The sequence below is a fragment of the Eschrichtius robustus genome, chromosome 11, assembly GCF_028021215.1.
Source record: "Eschrichtius robustus isolate mEscRob2 chromosome 11, mEscRob2.pri, whole genome shotgun sequence".
Classification (NCBI taxonomy): domain Eukaryota; kingdom Metazoa; phylum Chordata; class Mammalia; order Artiodactyla; family Eschrichtiidae; genus Eschrichtius; species Eschrichtius robustus.
In genome coordinates, this window is record NC_090834.1 from 41,950,923 (window position 1) to 41,967,682 (window position 16,760).

The window sequence follows — 16,760 nt, forward strand, 5'->3', positions numbered from 1 at the left end:
TAAACCCATGGGGATTATAAGGGAAATCAAATCCTATGAATTAGTCTTGACTGATTTACACCCATTACTTATTAATTTAAACAAATAAATGAATGTCCAAAAAACCTTTTTTTCTTGGACAGGGACATTTAACAAAAGCCAGAATCTGACTTACATAGACTTCAGTTTAATCGAATATGCTGAATCCATAGGGCCTAAAGAATCCTAAGGGGGTGGTGGTGGGGAGATGAGTTGATGGCCATCCTGTAACATGACTGGGTTTCATCCTGGAATAATACAAGTTTGCCAGAGCTAATCAGCTCCCCCTCCACTCAAGAATATAAGAAGATCATCTGTGCCAGTCTAGTTTCCCCACATCTAATATTTTATTTTTGGCTTTCTGACCTACTAGTGATGGAAATTCTGCAGAGTTACCAATTTTCAGAAAGAAACAGTTAAAACGTTTCACTTATTTAGAAGACAGAGCTAAGAATGATGACAGACATTCCCAGGGCACTGTGTTTAGTGGACAGTGGCCTGTGTTTGGTGTGTGTGTGTGTGTACACAAGCACGCACACATACATGTGACAAATAAGTGAATGGGAAAACTAGGAATCTCAGTAAGTTAAAAAAGCTAAAGGACCAAGAAGTCCCAGTTTCACTCAGTCAGATAAGAAAGGAAATTGGCTAGATGCTCTGTTTTTAAGGAGCAATTTGGCTGCAAACATATTTGGAAAAACAAATAAGTAAAACCAGAAAACACACGCACACATTTTTGAATTCCTCCAAAGAGAAAAACACAACGCCATGAGGTGATAGGGAAAAACACTCCTCAGACTCATCAAATTCCTAAGCACTTCATTCAGCAAGATTTTTAATACAGACAAATCTCATGTCCAAGAGAAGCACGATTATCGCCCTATTGAATGTTCATTTCAACCTGTAGAGCTAAGTGGTAATGACCAAGGCAGTCCTTCCAGGCCTTCGTCAGGCTCCAACTAAAGAGCAGAATTCTGTTTCTTTAAAGAAAAACTACTCTGGGCAGCAGGGAAATTTAGAAATCATGCCAGGAAGGATGTTCCCCTTCCGTTAGCTGAGAGTTTACAGAAGTCCTCCTGACCGCTCATGCTTCAAGAGTGCCTTGGGTGTTCTTGGACCTGGACCCCGAGCTTCAACTTGAACACCGAGCAAAAAAGTCAAACATGTTATTATTCCCTTTCCTTCTAACTTTTCCACTGGCCAAGGTGGTTGTCAGGGGCTTCCCACCATAGCCTTAGCTCCTGGTAGGCATGATCCAGAGAAGTCACTACTATTTGCTATGCAGTCAGACTTGCCTTTCTCTTAGCCAAGCATTATAATCTCAAAAGGCTCATTTGAAAAGGAGTAAAATAGATAGCTAGTGGGAAGCAACCGCATAGCACAGGGAGATCAGCTCGGTGGTGCTGTGTGACCACCTAGAGGGGTGGGATAGGGAGGGTTGGGAGGGAGGGAGATGCAAGAGGGAAGAGATATGGGGACATATGTAGCAGAAACTAACACACCGTTGTAAAGCAATTATGCTCCAATAAAGATGTTAAAAAAAAAAAAAAAAAAGGATGGCTCCTCTCGAGTGCCCAATGTTTATAATTATGATTACTAGGCACTGAAAAGTACTCTTACAATAGAGCTTCTAAAAAACTATACAGATAACTGAACACATTAATAATTGCGAAGAGAGATAGTCATTTGTGCCTGCCATTCTGTGCCCACGTGCTAAAAGGAAAGCCTGACAGAGAGCACCACCCATCACCAGCCTCCAGGGTATGTCTGCACCTTTGTTATTACACCTGCTCACTTAGCTATGGGCATGAGATGACTCAACATGCTCAAACCTTCACTGGTTACTTAATCCCAACTCCTCCTGCTCCTCCTGCTTTTTATTGGTAAAGGATGATCATACATCTAGTGGCTCTAGTCACACTCTTTTCTCTCTCTCTCACTGTCATTTTTCAATTGGTCAGCAAGTCCTACTAATTTGTCACTTGTTTATCTGTCTCCTACCTTCCACTACTACTTCTGTCTTAGTTCAGGACCTCTACCTCTCTTGCCCAGATACTAAAATATCTGTTAACTAGTCTCCTTGCCTACAGGTTAGTTCTTCATGAATTTCTCTTCTTCTGTGCCTCCCTAATTAGCTTTTAAAATATAAGCCTTGCAAACAATGAAATCATAAACATACTTGAAGAAAACATAGGTGAATATGTTTATAATTTTGGAGTGGAAAAAGCATTTCTAAGTATGACATAAAACCTAGAAGGCATAAATACAGTCACTTGAAAAATCTTCTGTAAGATAAAGAACACTATATTCAAAGATAAAAAAAACAACTGGAGAAAATATCTGCACTATATTTGTCAGAGGACATGTTAATTTTCTTCATATACAAAGAGTTCTTCCAATTCACTAAGAAAAAAACCTATTGTAAATTTGAAATAACATCTCAAGTCCATCTCTTGGCTACACCAGGAGATGAAAAGCTAATGCAAATAATTATAAAGCTGTGAGGAAGGCACAACGTGTTCTGAAAAGACCAGGTACTGAAAAATTGGTTAGATATCACTGTTAGCAAACCTGCTTCAAATGTCCTGCCAAGATGCAATTATATCACATGTCAACACTGAGGCACATTTCAACAGTTGAAAAATGCCCCTAGACTCTCTTGTTTACGCCTCTGGAACACAGCAGCATATGTTTGCACAGAACAAATCATTCCCTATAAAGCTGGAAGGGCCTCTTTGCCTACGTTATTGATGTTTTAGTTTTGAGCCAGAAGGTTAAAATCTTTGGGAACATTTCTGAACTCACACGACACCAAAACCTATTAGTCCATTAGCACAGCCTAGGCTAGGAGGCTACAGCAAATGCCCATCAGATGAAACTCACTGACGTTTCCATTTTGACCCAAACTAAGTGACAAAATAATATCCCCTGACAAGAAGGCAGAGTATCAGCAAAGTGACATCACTGACATAACTGCCACAAAGAAACTTACTCTACCTAAGCACACGATCGCCCAAAATTAAGGTGTCAAAATTCTAAGTGCAAATAGTACAGAGGACTCATTTTTCAAATGAAAGCTCAGATGAAATGGTAAATCTACTGCACCCATGAGAAGAAATAACTTTTGTTAGGAAAGTGAATAATTCAAGACGCTGATATATATAGCTTTGTATGTGAGTCTGGAGCACGGGCCAATTCACCTAACTGCAAGACTGCAAAGGAATCTGATGCAAAAGCCCAAGACTGTATTAGTGTCCATTTGCCAAAATAGAATTTAAAAAATGAACCTGAGACTCAAACTGGAGTGCAATCACGAGTAAATCTGGGAAAAACAAAGGAGCTTAACCCCAACGAATAGTACTGGAAATTAGAAAGTTTAACCAATTGTTTCCCAGCCTTGAAAATGTAGAGCTGTGTTGAGGGACCCAGGCATCAGAATACCACCATTATACAATGGATGGCCAGAGTCTGAGCACAGGACTTTTTGTTGTTCAAACTGTCTTTAGTTTGTGAGCACTTAACTCACAATGTTGTTGAGAATTATGACAGAGAAATGAATTCAGTTTTCTAAACAGTTTCCCAAAAAAGCCAGTTGGAGTTTTACACTTCTGACTTGGACAGTGAATGAATGTGCAGAAATTCGAAACTTAATCGATGGTTTCTCAAAACCCACTTGCTTCTATCATTTGTCTCTGGTGAAATTAATAGAATATTCTCCCAATAAATCTCGAGGCACAGGAAGCCATTTTATTCCTGGCTGAAATGGGCTCAATGGTTTGCAAGCGAGGATCACCTACTGAGACACGTGCTGGGAACATTTAGGTGGCTTCATGATGCCAGGGGCAGCCAGTCCAGAACTGCTCAACCTAGGCACACACAGAATGTGACAAAAGAGCAAATCCCACCACAGGCTTCCTTCCCTTTCCATGGGGAAAAAGAACTGTGTCTTAGTCCAAGTGGCGAGTGCCAGGAAGTACTCTATAATACCCATGGAGGGCATTAGGGAGAAACAGAAACTGTAGGTAAGGAGGTCAGAATAAACATTACTGAAATAATACACATCAACCTTGGCTTTGTCTCTGGCGGACCTAGGTGGGTCTCATCTTCAGCCTAACAGCTTATATGTTAAATTAACAAACAAAAAGCAAGCAGCACAAAACTTACTTAAAACTAACAGGGTTCTTTCCTCAGGCCCCCAGTTTTTAGAACTACCCAGTTGGGATAGGTAAGCATGGAGACTCACTCTGGGAAGCGTAAAGCCCCTCGGCCGCTCTGTCTTCGTGTCCGTCATACTCCCTGCTGGACAGCTGCCTGTTGGCAGTCTCCAGTCGATCTGTGCACAGAGAGGAAACGATTACAAAGAAATGCACGTGCATTTAAGTCATCCTCCAACAGGCAAATGACCTGGGTGCTGAGAGCTGGGTAGGGAGAGATGCCCAGGGAGGAGCCCCAAATTGAACAACTCTTGGGGGGGGGACAAGACGCTCCAGAACATCAAAAGGAAAAGTCCTTAGACGCCACGCTGTGCCTTTATGCAATCTAATGCCAAGGTGCGCACCAGTGGCAGGCAGAGAAGAACAGGTTCCTGCAAGGCCAGCAGAGTCCTCGAAAAGGGGTTGAGTCCCCTTGGCCTCAAACCCAGCCCTCGTCTAACCTTGACCATCAGCCCCCTATAGCTGGGAAGCAAAAAATTAAAAATAACAAATAAATACCAGGAAACAAGTCAAGATGACCTAATGGATGAAGATTCTACTCAGTGAGTTCTAGGCTTGCTCATGCCATTTGGTCAATCTTCATCTATTCAATTAAATAATTCAGCCTAACAAGTCTTTATTGAGCTTACATAATACCCAAGACTAAAGGGTTTGCAGTAATAAAAAAAAAAAAAAAGGTAGGTTCCAGCTACAGACTGCCAGTACACTGAGTCTTTTGACACGAGGGAACTGAAAAATGGCTTGGCTGACTGAAAGTGAAGTATAATTTCATGGGTCAGATCATTCTGCATGTTGGAGGTTGCCAAGATCCTGTAACAGGGGGCCCATAGCTTTCAGGAAGTTGATATATATCTACTCTTTTCACAACTGTGGGTTTTTTTTTTCTCCAAGAGGGACATGTGTCTAACTCTGCCTTCTACACTATACATCAAGCAAGTGTTAACTGTTGGCTTTCAAAGAATGCAACTAAATGCCTCAGCTTGATGTGGCAAGGGTTGTGCATGGAACATTGGTCTTTTCAGACATTCCCATTCACAACACAAGTCACGTTAAGTACTTTTAAAGCAAGAAGGAGTTGCACACATACTCCCTCCCTGTCAGGGCCTCGTGCATAGAGGTTGTCACTTCTCAGGCTAAGTGCTGCAACCTACAACCTACAACGTGAAAAGAACACTTCTGCTCTCTGGTGCCCCTTTCCCAGGGGGTTGGGATTTACAAGGTTATGTAACATAACTTGGACCTGAAGTCAGGCTGTCAGCTAAACGGGGCGTTTAGGGTAGAGAAAACATGAGTGAACTTGACATGCCTCGGAGGTCTCTGTTGAAATCATGGAGCCTTCGAATCTCGCCTTCGAGTTTGTTTCTCATCGCCTTGTCCAGCGACTCTCGCTTGGTGGTAGACTTGACCAGGCTCTCATAGGCTTCCGAGATTCTCTGAAGTTCTTTTTCAAACTGAAAGAATGAAGCAGCACGAAAGTGAGACTTCTGACATTCCCACCCATGCCTTAGCTATGCTGATTCTTCGATGCTCCGGCTGTGAAGGCTGTATCTTCAGTGCAGCCTTTCTGTGTCTTAAGTTTGTCTACCAAATCCTGCAACCGACTCCACCCCCCCCCCATCTGTTTCCCAGGGCCACATTAGGATCCTGTGAATTACAGACTCACAAGTCTGGTGGGACCATCTGATGTCACCTGGTAATAGTCTCTTGGTACAAATATCAGGAAGGGGTGAATTTAAACATAACTTAGGACTTCCCTGGTGGCGCAATGGTTAAGAATCCACCTGCCAATGCAGGGGACGTGGGTTTGAGCTCTGGTCCGGGAAGATCCCAATTGGTGCAGAGCAATTAAGCCTGCGAGCCACAACCACTGAGCCTGCGCTCTAGAGCCCGCGAGCCACAACTACTGAGCCATGTGCCACAACTACTGAAGCCCGCGTGCCTAGAGCCCGTGCTCCACAACAAGAGAAGCCACCACAATGAGAAGCCCGCGCACTGCAATGAAGTGCAGCCTGCTTGATGCAAGTAGAGAAAGCCCGCGTGCATCAGCAAAGACCCAACACAGCCAAAAACTAAAATAATGTAAAATATAATGTTTAAAAAAATAATAAACATAAAATAAACATAACTTAAACCGCTTATATTAAGTATGGCAATTTACAACTGTTATCATTTTTCCTAGTTAATGTGAGGAAAATATTAAAGTACGGGAAAACTAAAGGATCACAAGTAGAACCCTAATTTCCTGACTCCAAGTACAGTGCTCTCCTGAGACCCTCCTACCCATCCCCAAAGGAACATAAAATCCACACGAAGAGAGGTTTCATCGCTCGGCCTTGTTATCCCTTTGTCTATGAAATTATCTGTATAAAGGACTAATGGATTTGTATCTAACTGTAAACCATAGAAAACCTCTTTATATGTGGGAGTTGAAAGACATGGGATAAAAACCAATTTTTTTTTTTTTTTTTTTATTTCACGAAATCAAGACCTGTAACTGGGAGAGCCTTTAATCTATGGCATATATAAATCTATAACAAGTAGCTATAACTGATAGAACAGGAGTCTAACATAATAGCACGTTTTAAAGTAGAAATTAATAAATCCTATTTTATTGTTGTATAACATAAATGCAGGAGAAAGGGGAAAGAGTACCTGCAAACCTGGCTACCAAAAGTTGGAATCAGAGGCAAAGTGGCAGGGTTGAGAACATCAGCGCCTCTCCCTGGGCACCAAGAGACCTGCACCGTGTTTTGGTCCCTCCACGGAGAGCTATGTCACCATAAAGCAGACACCTCGACTGCCGGAACTCCAATTGCCCAGATCAAAAAGTCCCTGCTGAGACTCCTATAAGTAATACATACCCTAACAGATACCTATTGCACACTTATTATGTGTCTGTGTGCCGAGGAAACAGATATAAGACAATTCCTGGTCTTTAGGGTCTCACAGCCTAGAGCTGGCCTGTATGCAGATACATATGCTTCTACAGTGCAATGTGACAAGGGGTGTGGTGATTTAATGCTATGGTAGCCTAGAGACAAAGTTATTAATTTTGCAGGGGTGAGAAGGGATTTCTATAAAAAAGATTCCAGAGAAAATGCCATTTTAAATGAGTCCTGAGGGATGAACCGGAATTTGCCAAGCAGAAAAGAAAAGGCCAAAGGGCTTTGGCATTCTTGGCAGAAGACAGGGCATGAGCCAAGACAGAGCCACGAAGGGAAGTGCATGTCTCTGACACGACAGGTCATCTGGGGATGACAGCAAGGGGCAAGTGGCAGGAGCAAGCGCCATAAGGAAGGACTTTACGGGCAGAGGTAATTGTGGGGTGGCGGGGGAGAGCTTGGGGAGGGGAGAGCAGCATAAATCGCACCTGAGGTTTTATGGAGATCATATTAAAGGATGGGGTTGCAGGGTGGGTGTAGGGAGAGAAGGCAGGAGAAAGGAGTCCAAGTAAGAAGCGAACATAAACAGCTTAATGACAGGACAAGGGCATGAACCCAGATAACTAAAAGGACAAATTCCAAAGACACTGAAGAGTAGAATCAATAGGTCTCTGTGACTGTTCTGGACGGTAAGGGAGAAAGAAATCACAGACATTCATAGCTTAGAAGACAGAGTAACAAGACTTAACCAAGATAAATGATAAGAGAAACAGGTTTACCAAAACCAAAAGTCTGGTTTTGGAGATACCATGTCTGAAGTGCCTGCAGAACAGTTAGCAGGAAAGAGACAGGTCCGAAAGTCAGGTGGGCAGTTGTTTCACTGTGCATAGATGACAGATGAAGTCACAAAGTGAGACCACTTAGGGAGATCAACAGAAGATCAGAGGGTCAAGGATGGGAGCGCTGACACTGCAGGAGAAGGTGAGGCAGGAGAACCCAAGAGAGAGACTGATGCCAGGGGTGCCATTGCAGCCGGGAAGCCAAAAACTTTAAGAAGGAGACCGAATGTGGTCAATGCCCCGGAGGTTACAGACGGAGCCAAGACACATCTGAGAAGAGGTAGGTGAAGAGGCTGGAGGACATCAGGCCTTCTACTCAGTGGCCTCCAACCAGGGAGGGGCCCAACACCAAGGCTCCCTTTGGCACCAGGGGATGCTCCCAAAGGCCTCCTCATAGCACAGTTGGTTGTTCCACAGTCCCCTCATTTCAACAAGGCCTTTCTATCTCTTCCAAAGATATCATGAACGATTGGTCACGTGGCAGCAGAAAGAACAGCATGTCCTGAATCCTGTTCACAGCCCTACCGCAAATTATGCTCCTTCCTTTTAATTTTGTTTTCAGAAGAGATGGCTCCAAAACATACCACCATTTCTACGTTAATTCCATCTGTAAAAGGTGGCCTTTGTGTTTGGACAGTTGGACCATCCCCATCTAGACCGAAGGCATCACCTAGTCCCCAAGGAAGCTGAGGGCACCAGAAACCCTGAGGGGTCCACCGTGAGACACTGCTCATGCTTCAAGCCCAGGGCAACTAGGATGCCTTCCTCAACTAGGTCACCCATAGGAACTTCCCTCCATCTGATGTCACATACTTTCATCTGTTGTATTCACCTGACTGGAATTCTGATGCATTTTGTGTCTCTGATTTGACTGTCAGCTACTTGAGGGCAGAAACAGTCCCTACAGCCCTAGACCTGTGCCTTCTTATGACAAAAGTACTGACGGTTTACTCAATCTTTATATTTATAACTCCTAAAGACAGACTTGGACATTGATAAAACTACACCCGGTTGTGGATTCTTTCCTTTCATGAAAAGAACTTCCGTCCACGCGCTATAAAGGGAAACTGCAGCGTCCCTGAGACAGCATAGTCTACCGTCTCAGATACTCAGGCAGACAGGAACTGGGTCAGGGTTATGTGCTTGTAGCTACCAAGAGAGAAAGGGCAAGGGTCATAGTTCTGGACAATGTATTTCCTGTAAGAAGCGATACCTGTCGTGGTGGAGACAGATGAGTCTTCTTCAGTGTGACCGGAGAGGACAGAAGTACGACTAAACGCAGCAAGTTAATCAGATGAGACAACGATTCAACATATGGAAGAATTTCCTAACTACCTTTCCCAAAAGTCTACCCAGTAGTGAGCTTCTCTTTTCTAGCAACATTCAAGTAAAAAATGAACAACTTCTTTTCGGAGGCATGAAGCAAGGGCTTCTAAGGGGTGGGAAACTGGACTAGAATTATTTTAATAATTTTTAGTCTAAAGCTCTACAGTTTCTGACTGCACACTCCTTCAGAAGGAGAACCACACCCTCTTCTTCACATCGGCAGCTCCAGAACATCTTCAGTTCCCCTTGATGTGTGTAGAACATCTTCAGTTCCCCTTGATGTGTGTCAGAGGCGAAGGGAGGTGGAGAGGCTGCCTTTGATATACAGACATCTGGGCCAGTTCAGAGTCTGAGGATGACCGTGTGAAGAGGATACTGGGTTTGCCTCCACAGCTCCCATCCTCCCTTCCAGCCTAGACATCAGGAAGCTCTTAGGCCAGGCTTGCAAGATCCCCTGAAATCACATGGAGAAGCATTCCCTGGCCTAGAAACAGAACTACGAGCAGAGGGGAAAGCCTCACACAGCTTTCACTGGCATTGCTGCCATGAAGCAAATGCACAAAAAAGTGTCCGGAGAAAATCTCAGCCCTTCCCAGTTCTAGAAACTGGCTTGCTCCCTGACACCTTCACATGCACAGCTCCGGGACCTACAGAATCGAAGACAGGCCTGCCATCCAAGCCTCAGACTGCCCGATCACAGCCACCACTGTTTCGCTGACAAAAGAAGAGGGTCTTTGCTAAAGCAAGCCCGGGGGGACGGTAAACATGGCGCCCTTTCCCTTCAAACGTCCATCTCCACCCTGATGGCTTCTGAGGCCAACCAGCTCATAGTCTGGTCCAGCTGGAAATTCCGTCCATGAACTATGTTTCAGGGAAACTGGGAGGAAAAAGAAGCAAAATGAGTGCCCAAAAGGAAATAATGAAAGACCACTGCTCTTTCTGGGGGTCCCCAGCCATCATTCCAACACTAACAGGGATAATCACCGCCTTGTGCCTCTCTGGAAACAGGGTCTTCGTTTCCAGGCGGTACTTTGGCAGCCTCTGAGTTTAGTCGTTGTTTCCTGCTGTGTTCCTGGCTCAGTGCACGCAGCCTAAGCACTGCAATTAAAAATTCATCTATTTTTGGTTCTGCCCTGACGATGAATCTGTGCGAGTGCCCCCGAAGCCGTGAGGAAGGATTCTAGGTTGGATGTTCCTGCCGGCACTGGGCAACCACACCCTACGGCGCAGCACTGTGGTTCCACCCAAAGCGGGGGTCAGCATCCCCAAGGAGTAAAGTCACCTCACTGGACAGGCCTCTCCCTAGACCTGAGGCTCAAATAAGCAGCTGCTGAGACACAGCGGAGCCGTGAGGCCTGGACTAGGAGGACCTCGGGAACACAAGCCTTCAACCGTCAAGTCACGATTTCATGCCGCTCTCTGTCTCTTGGCCCTAGCTGCTGAGAAGAGTTGCGGAACTTAGTGATAAATATGGCAAGTATCCATCAAAACCTGAGTTTTCAAACTGACGATTCCAGCTCGACATATGACAGGTTAATGAAATATAATATTTATGGAACCATTCATAACATTCAAGGGACTGAAGGAGTCTGGGAATCCAGAAGGGACACAGCTTTTGATTTTTCTCCTTAAGTCATCAAAATGCTTTTGGTCACAAAGTTTAAGAGTCATCCCTGGGCTTCCCTGGTGGCACAGTGGTTAAGAATCCGCCTACCAATGCAGGGGACACGGGTTCGAGCCCTGGTCCGGGAGGATCCCACATGCCGCGGAGCAACTACGCCCGTGCGCCACAGCTACTGAGCCTGCGCTCTAGAGCCCGAGAGTCACAACTACTGAGCCCGCATGCCACAACTACTGAAGCCCGCGCGCCTAGAGCCTGTGCTCCGCAACAAGAGAAGCCTCCGCAATGAGAAGCCCGCGCACCACAACGAAGAGTAGACCCCTCCTCACCGCAGCTAGAGAAAGCCCACGTGCAGCAACGAAGACCCAACACAGCCAAAAATAAAAATAAATTAATTAATTAAAAAAAAAAAAAAAAAAGAGTCATCCCCTGTGCAGGGAAAATGAGTCACTGGGAGGCTGATTTTGGTTTTCAAAATAGAAATGGGCATCAACATCAAGAAATAGATGTATAGGGGACTTCCCTGGCGATCCAGTGGTTAAGATGCCATGCATCCAACGCAGGGGGCGCAGGTTCGAACACTGGTCGGGGAACTAAGACCCCACATGACGTGCGGCCAAAAAAAAAAAAAAAAAGATGTATGTTACAGGTCCATAAAAAAGTGTATCTTAATAAAAAGTCAACAAAGAATCACAAGACCTCCCAGTTTATGCATCCTCCCTGCAACTGTTCAAAAATATCCATGGAAAAGACAGAGAACCACACTCTGCCCTCAGGTGAGTCTGCACGGCTCCTGAAAGCGTCTGCCATAGGGCTTCACCAGGGAGAAGAAAAAAATGACTGATTTCCCAGGAAATGCTGAGTTGGCCCTTCCCAATTTTCAGACTGTACCAGGAAATAAGCTGCCCCAGGAAGCATCAGAGGCAAGCCTGGGCCTAAGCAGTGACTTCCAGCCAAGACCAGGAGCCAGCACGTGTTTCCCAACTTCTAAGGGTACGACTGAGGCTGGGAGTGAGACCGCCATCCTTAGCAGCCCGCTGGTTCCCGGCCCTCATTTGTTCCCCTCCAATAAACGCAGCCAGACTTCTCCGGGCCAAGCCTGGTCTTGACTCCAGGGAGCTCCAGACCCTCTCGGTGGAAGCTCTGCACAAATGAGCTGGGGCAGGTCCTGTCTGTGAATGTTTGCATCATTCCACCCACTGCTCCCAGCCGACTGCTGCCAGCCCTCAGGGAATCACAGGGGCTGACTGTTCTGACCCCCGGACCAGCAGAAAGGCCAGGCTTAACTGAGAGATCAACACTGCACAGTGAGCACCACGGGTCAGCCAGGAGCATGTCCTGTTACACAGAACCAAGTGGCAATGCTTCTGTAGCCAGGTGAGTTTACATTCTCACCCTCCCTCTTTACAAAAGCCCCTGACAGCCCAGGACAGAGCAGGCACCCAGACTCTTGCGAGATGCCTTCTACCACACATGCCTCCTTGCCTCCAGAAAGGAAACTCGAGTGCCCTGGGGCTCTGCTGCCCGAAAAGATCCTATGACTGGGTGGGATAGGGAGGGTGGGAGGGAGACGCAAGAGGGAGGGGATATATGTATATGTATAGCTGATTCACTTTGTTATATAGCAGAAACTAACACAACATTGTAAAGCAATTATACCCCAATGAAGATGTTAAAAATAAATAAATAAATAAAATTTTAAAAAAACATTGCTTAAAAAAAAAAAAAAAAATCCTATGACTTTTGCCCCTCACCTCTTCCTTTCTACCTGCAGCATTTCAGGTGCTGGCATGTGGGTCATCATGAAATCACTGCCTGTGATTTCACTCTCGCTGGATGTCTTCCTGCTGACTTTGGCTTTCAGCGTAAGGCCCTAAGAATGAAGGCTGCCGTACATCCTAATATTCCCACGACAATGACACAGGCTGGAATTACGCAGCATCTCCCCACCTGTTAAGTCATAAGCATAAGGAGAGCACGCGGTAACCTGTACTCTGCCCTCAGTGCTGAGACATCGCTGCTTTTTGCAGAAACCAGCTAATGAAACCAACATGGCAGTCACAAGGTTCCTGTCTGAGATCCCAGATTTAAAGGAAAAACCTGTCTCTCTCAACTCACTGCTTTGTGTTACTCTCGGTGTCCCCTTTTCCACACTGTCCATCAAATGCTACTCAGCCTCTGAGTCTCAGGTCCAGGGGCACCTCTGCTGCCCCCCCTGCAGCCTCTTGACGTCCTACTGCAGGTTTAACTTAGGCAACTCTGCCCCTTTTGGACTATAAGCTCCTCCAAGGCAGGCACCGTGGCATATTTATTTTTGTCTCCCTAAAGCCTTGCACGGCGCCTGGCATAAAAAGGGGTCTAGTTAAACTTTGGCCAGTGAGTCAGGGAATCAACCCCCCACGGGCAGGTAAGGAATTGTGTTCCCCTTCCAGAGAACTTTCTCCCTCCCCTCCCCTGGGGAAGTCCGGTACCTTGTGGAGCTTGTCGGTGTTGTCGTAGTAACCCTGAAGTTCCTGGTGCAGCACCCGGTTCTCCTCGGTTAGGATCTCCACCATCTGCTGGGCTCGCTCCACGATCGCAAATGCATCCGGACCAAGCTGCTGGCTGGGGGAGGCGGCTGGCGTGGGCTGCGAGGCTGCCAGGGTCATCGGAGGTGGAGGTGGCAGGGACACCGAGTGCAGCGGCCCGCTGACGGAGGAGTTCTGGGAGGACATCGGGCTGTGCTGCTGCACCGTTGACGGGAAAGGAAGCTGGCAGGGGCGGCTGCAAGGGAACAGAAGACCAGCAGTCAGACCCCAGGGCCGTGGTGGGGAGAGGAGGGAAGCCCAACCACACGGGCACTATGGATGGTTTCTACTGCCAGGGGTCATCACTGACGCACGGTCCAAGCTAGGTTGAGTGAAGCAGCTTCAACCCTCCATCCCACAGATATTTAATGTGCTCTTCCCCATCGGAATCGGCACTGCTCTGGTCACCGAGGAAAGAGTGGAGCAGACAGACAAGGTCCCTGCTCTCATGAAGCTTACGTTCTCGGGGAGAGAGACAGGCACACACCATCACACGATAAACACACAAAGCCAGGGATTGAAAAGTAATGAGCCCTCTCCAAAGAATCAGGGTGACAGGGACAGGGAATGACTGAGTGGCTAGGTCATACCGAGAGGTCAGGGGTGGACGCTTGAGTTGAAGTCTGTTGACAGACAAGGAGGAAAAAGTGGTTGGGGGCAGGGGGTAGAGAAGTGGGAAAAGTGTTCCAGGTAGAGGAATCGCCTGCGAGTGGGGCTTAAGGCAGGACTCAGAGGAGAAGATCAACTGGAAGAAAGCAAGTCGATACAGAGCACAGCCAGCAAAAGCAGCACAAGATAAGGCCAGCGGGATGGGCGAGGGTCTCTGCGAGCCAAGGCCAGCCCTTCCCTTAGAGTGTGAAGGGGGGCCAGTGGGGGAGCTGCTTCCACTCTGAGTGGCGTGTAGATGGGATGTACGTTGGCAAGGATGGACCAAAGGTGCCCAGTGAGGAGGCCTGGGTGTGGTCAAGGTGAGACCTGACGAAGGCTCAGAGGGTAGCAGCAGAAAAGAAATAGTACATGGATCTGGGGTATGTTTTATTTATATTACGTATGGGGAGAGACAAAGTGAGAAAAAATTTTAAATTACTCCTAGATTCTGGGGTCCACACAAATGGACAGGGGTACCATTTAATGAAATGGGAAAGTCCTAGGGAAGGAATAAACTTTGCGTGTTCTGATTTGCTGAGATAAGGAGGTCTAAGGATCGGAAGTCTGATTTTAACCAGGTTAAACCCGACTATTCAGCTGCTTCCCACTAGCTATCTATTTTACATCCGGCAGTGTATATATGTCCATGCCACTCTGTCACTTTGGTGACTATATCTTTAGGCAAGTGTGTTTTACTTTCAGTTAATCAAAGTAAAGATGCTTCAACCGCAAAAAAAAAAAAAAAAAAAAAAAAAAGAACACACAGAGGTGTCCCTTGATGGTTCAAATTCTGGGTATTAGCTCCTTTACTTGAATTTCCACCTTCTGTCGCCCCTCCCTAACGATCCCCTCCTCATGATTCTGTTAAGCTGTTTCATAAGAATCATTGTATTTTCTTTCAGCCTAAGCCAAGGGCTCCTAACAACAATTTCTATAGGTATAAACAGCAAAGACAGTCTTGGCCTCTAGTTTTCCAACCACGGCTGTCGCTCTTCTGCAGACTTGGGAAAAACGGTTTTCTTGCTGTCCCCTTCAACCTTTAGATCTCAGTCTGGGAACTAGGGTGCTAAGAATTATCAGCAACCCCCAAATCATCAACTTCCTCTATCAAGGGGTTGAGATCCTTCTACTCCGTTACAGTTTCCTGTGCCACTTCCCATTACTTGTGGCCATCCGTGGCCAGAACTCTCAGAGCTACTACACTTTTTCTCGGGAGCTCAGCTGGCCTTATATTTCCTTTTGAGTATATTTGCTGGAACGTTTTTGGACCCTGTCAGCCTCCATATCTCTCATTTTGTAAGTATCTCTTAGGGCATTTTAAGCATCCTCTGAATGCTGACTCCTGGCAGCTAAATGTCAAACTCTAGCAGAAAAGTTGACAACGGCCACCTTAGCCCTTCCTACACGGAGATGCAGTTACTCTTAAAGATGACCACAAAAGGAACCCAGCAGATCCCACCAGAGTGACTAACCACAAGCTCTGCTCTGGTAACCAATGTCAGAGCACTCTACCGGGGCTTAGGAGATAGTTCCCAACTAGATTTCCGTATGCCTTCGATCTAGGCGCCCCATCCATTTCATGTTAAAATAGCTGGGATCTAAGTTCCCCAAGTCAAGGTAGAGAACCATGGAGCTCAATGTGGTTCTTTATTCCTTAAGTGCCTCAGATTTCAGAAAGGAGTGCTGTCGATGGGGAAGTGTAAACCTTCCCTCCTCCCTCCCTCTCCGCACCTATTATTGAATACTTAACTATCTGGCCGTTCTGAAATAAACCATTTCTGCATTCTGATGAATTTGTGCCCCTTCCACACTGAAGTGTATGTGAATATGTGTCGCCCCGTGTGTATGAGGAAGTCTGTGTGTACAAAGTCCACCTCCATAGCGAGAGTGAGATGCCCCAGGCTGCTCTTCACAACGCCCATCTTTCACCCCAGATCACAGGAACTCCTATCAGTCGTGGACCCAGAAAACCATAGATCCTTAGTGAGTACGTGCATTCCCGCAGGCTGGCTAAATACTACGGTGCAATTTTCATGGAAAGAGGTTACCTTGGCAAGAGACAAAATGCCACAAATTACACTGCCTCAATTCAAAAGCAGACACCCATCCCTACCTCCTCGGTTCTCCCTTCTCACTTCATCCAACGCAAACGACAAGCGTGGCACGTCTCCTTGGAGCTGAAGTGGGCACAGATGAGGCATCCGGGCTTGCCTTTGACCCAGGCAGCTTCAGGCTGGGGCTTCTACCTTTTAACATTTATTGGGCTCTGGGATTTGGAACTCACAGTCAGTGATGGGCTTATCTTCTCGGTCATCCTTTTCCTTTATATAACAAAAAGGGAGGTTTTTTCATAATGCCAGCCTAAGCCATCCATGACAGTGACGAGTTACCTGAGTGGCAATGCAGGAAAAGGGTGTCTGCCAAGCTTGGAGACAGAAAGAATGGGTTTTTCAAAATGGGAAGTCTTCTATTAAATAGAGAACACCGGCCTCACAAAATAACTCGGTTACACATTCAAGAAGCACCGTATTACAATGGACCTCTGTTCCGTGGCTTCGCTACTGAGCCAGCTGGGGCTGGTAGGCTCAAAGGTCTGTACAAGGCAAATCTGGCTGAGGGTAAATGAAGAGGAAAGAATGGTGGGG

General features: G+C 46.2%; 1 protein-coding gene across 1 annotated transcript in view; it reads right to left on the reverse strand.

Annotated features, from left to right (window-relative positions):
- AMOTL1 (angiomotin like 1) overlaps nt 1–16,760 on the reverse strand; it is a 108,039-nt gene that overhangs the window by 38,283 nt on the left and 52,996 nt on the right. Inside the window, exons 4-6 of the mRNA XM_068554604.1 lie at nt 13,372–13,663; nt 5,539–5,683; nt 4,262–4,351 (exon numbers count right to left, since the gene is read on the reverse strand). Coding sequence (XP_068410705.1) covers nt 4,262–4,351; nt 5,539–5,683; nt 13,372–13,663 — 527 coding nt within the window. The remainder of the gene's footprint in view (nt 1–4,261; nt 4,352–5,538; nt 5,684–13,371; nt 13,664–16,760) is intronic.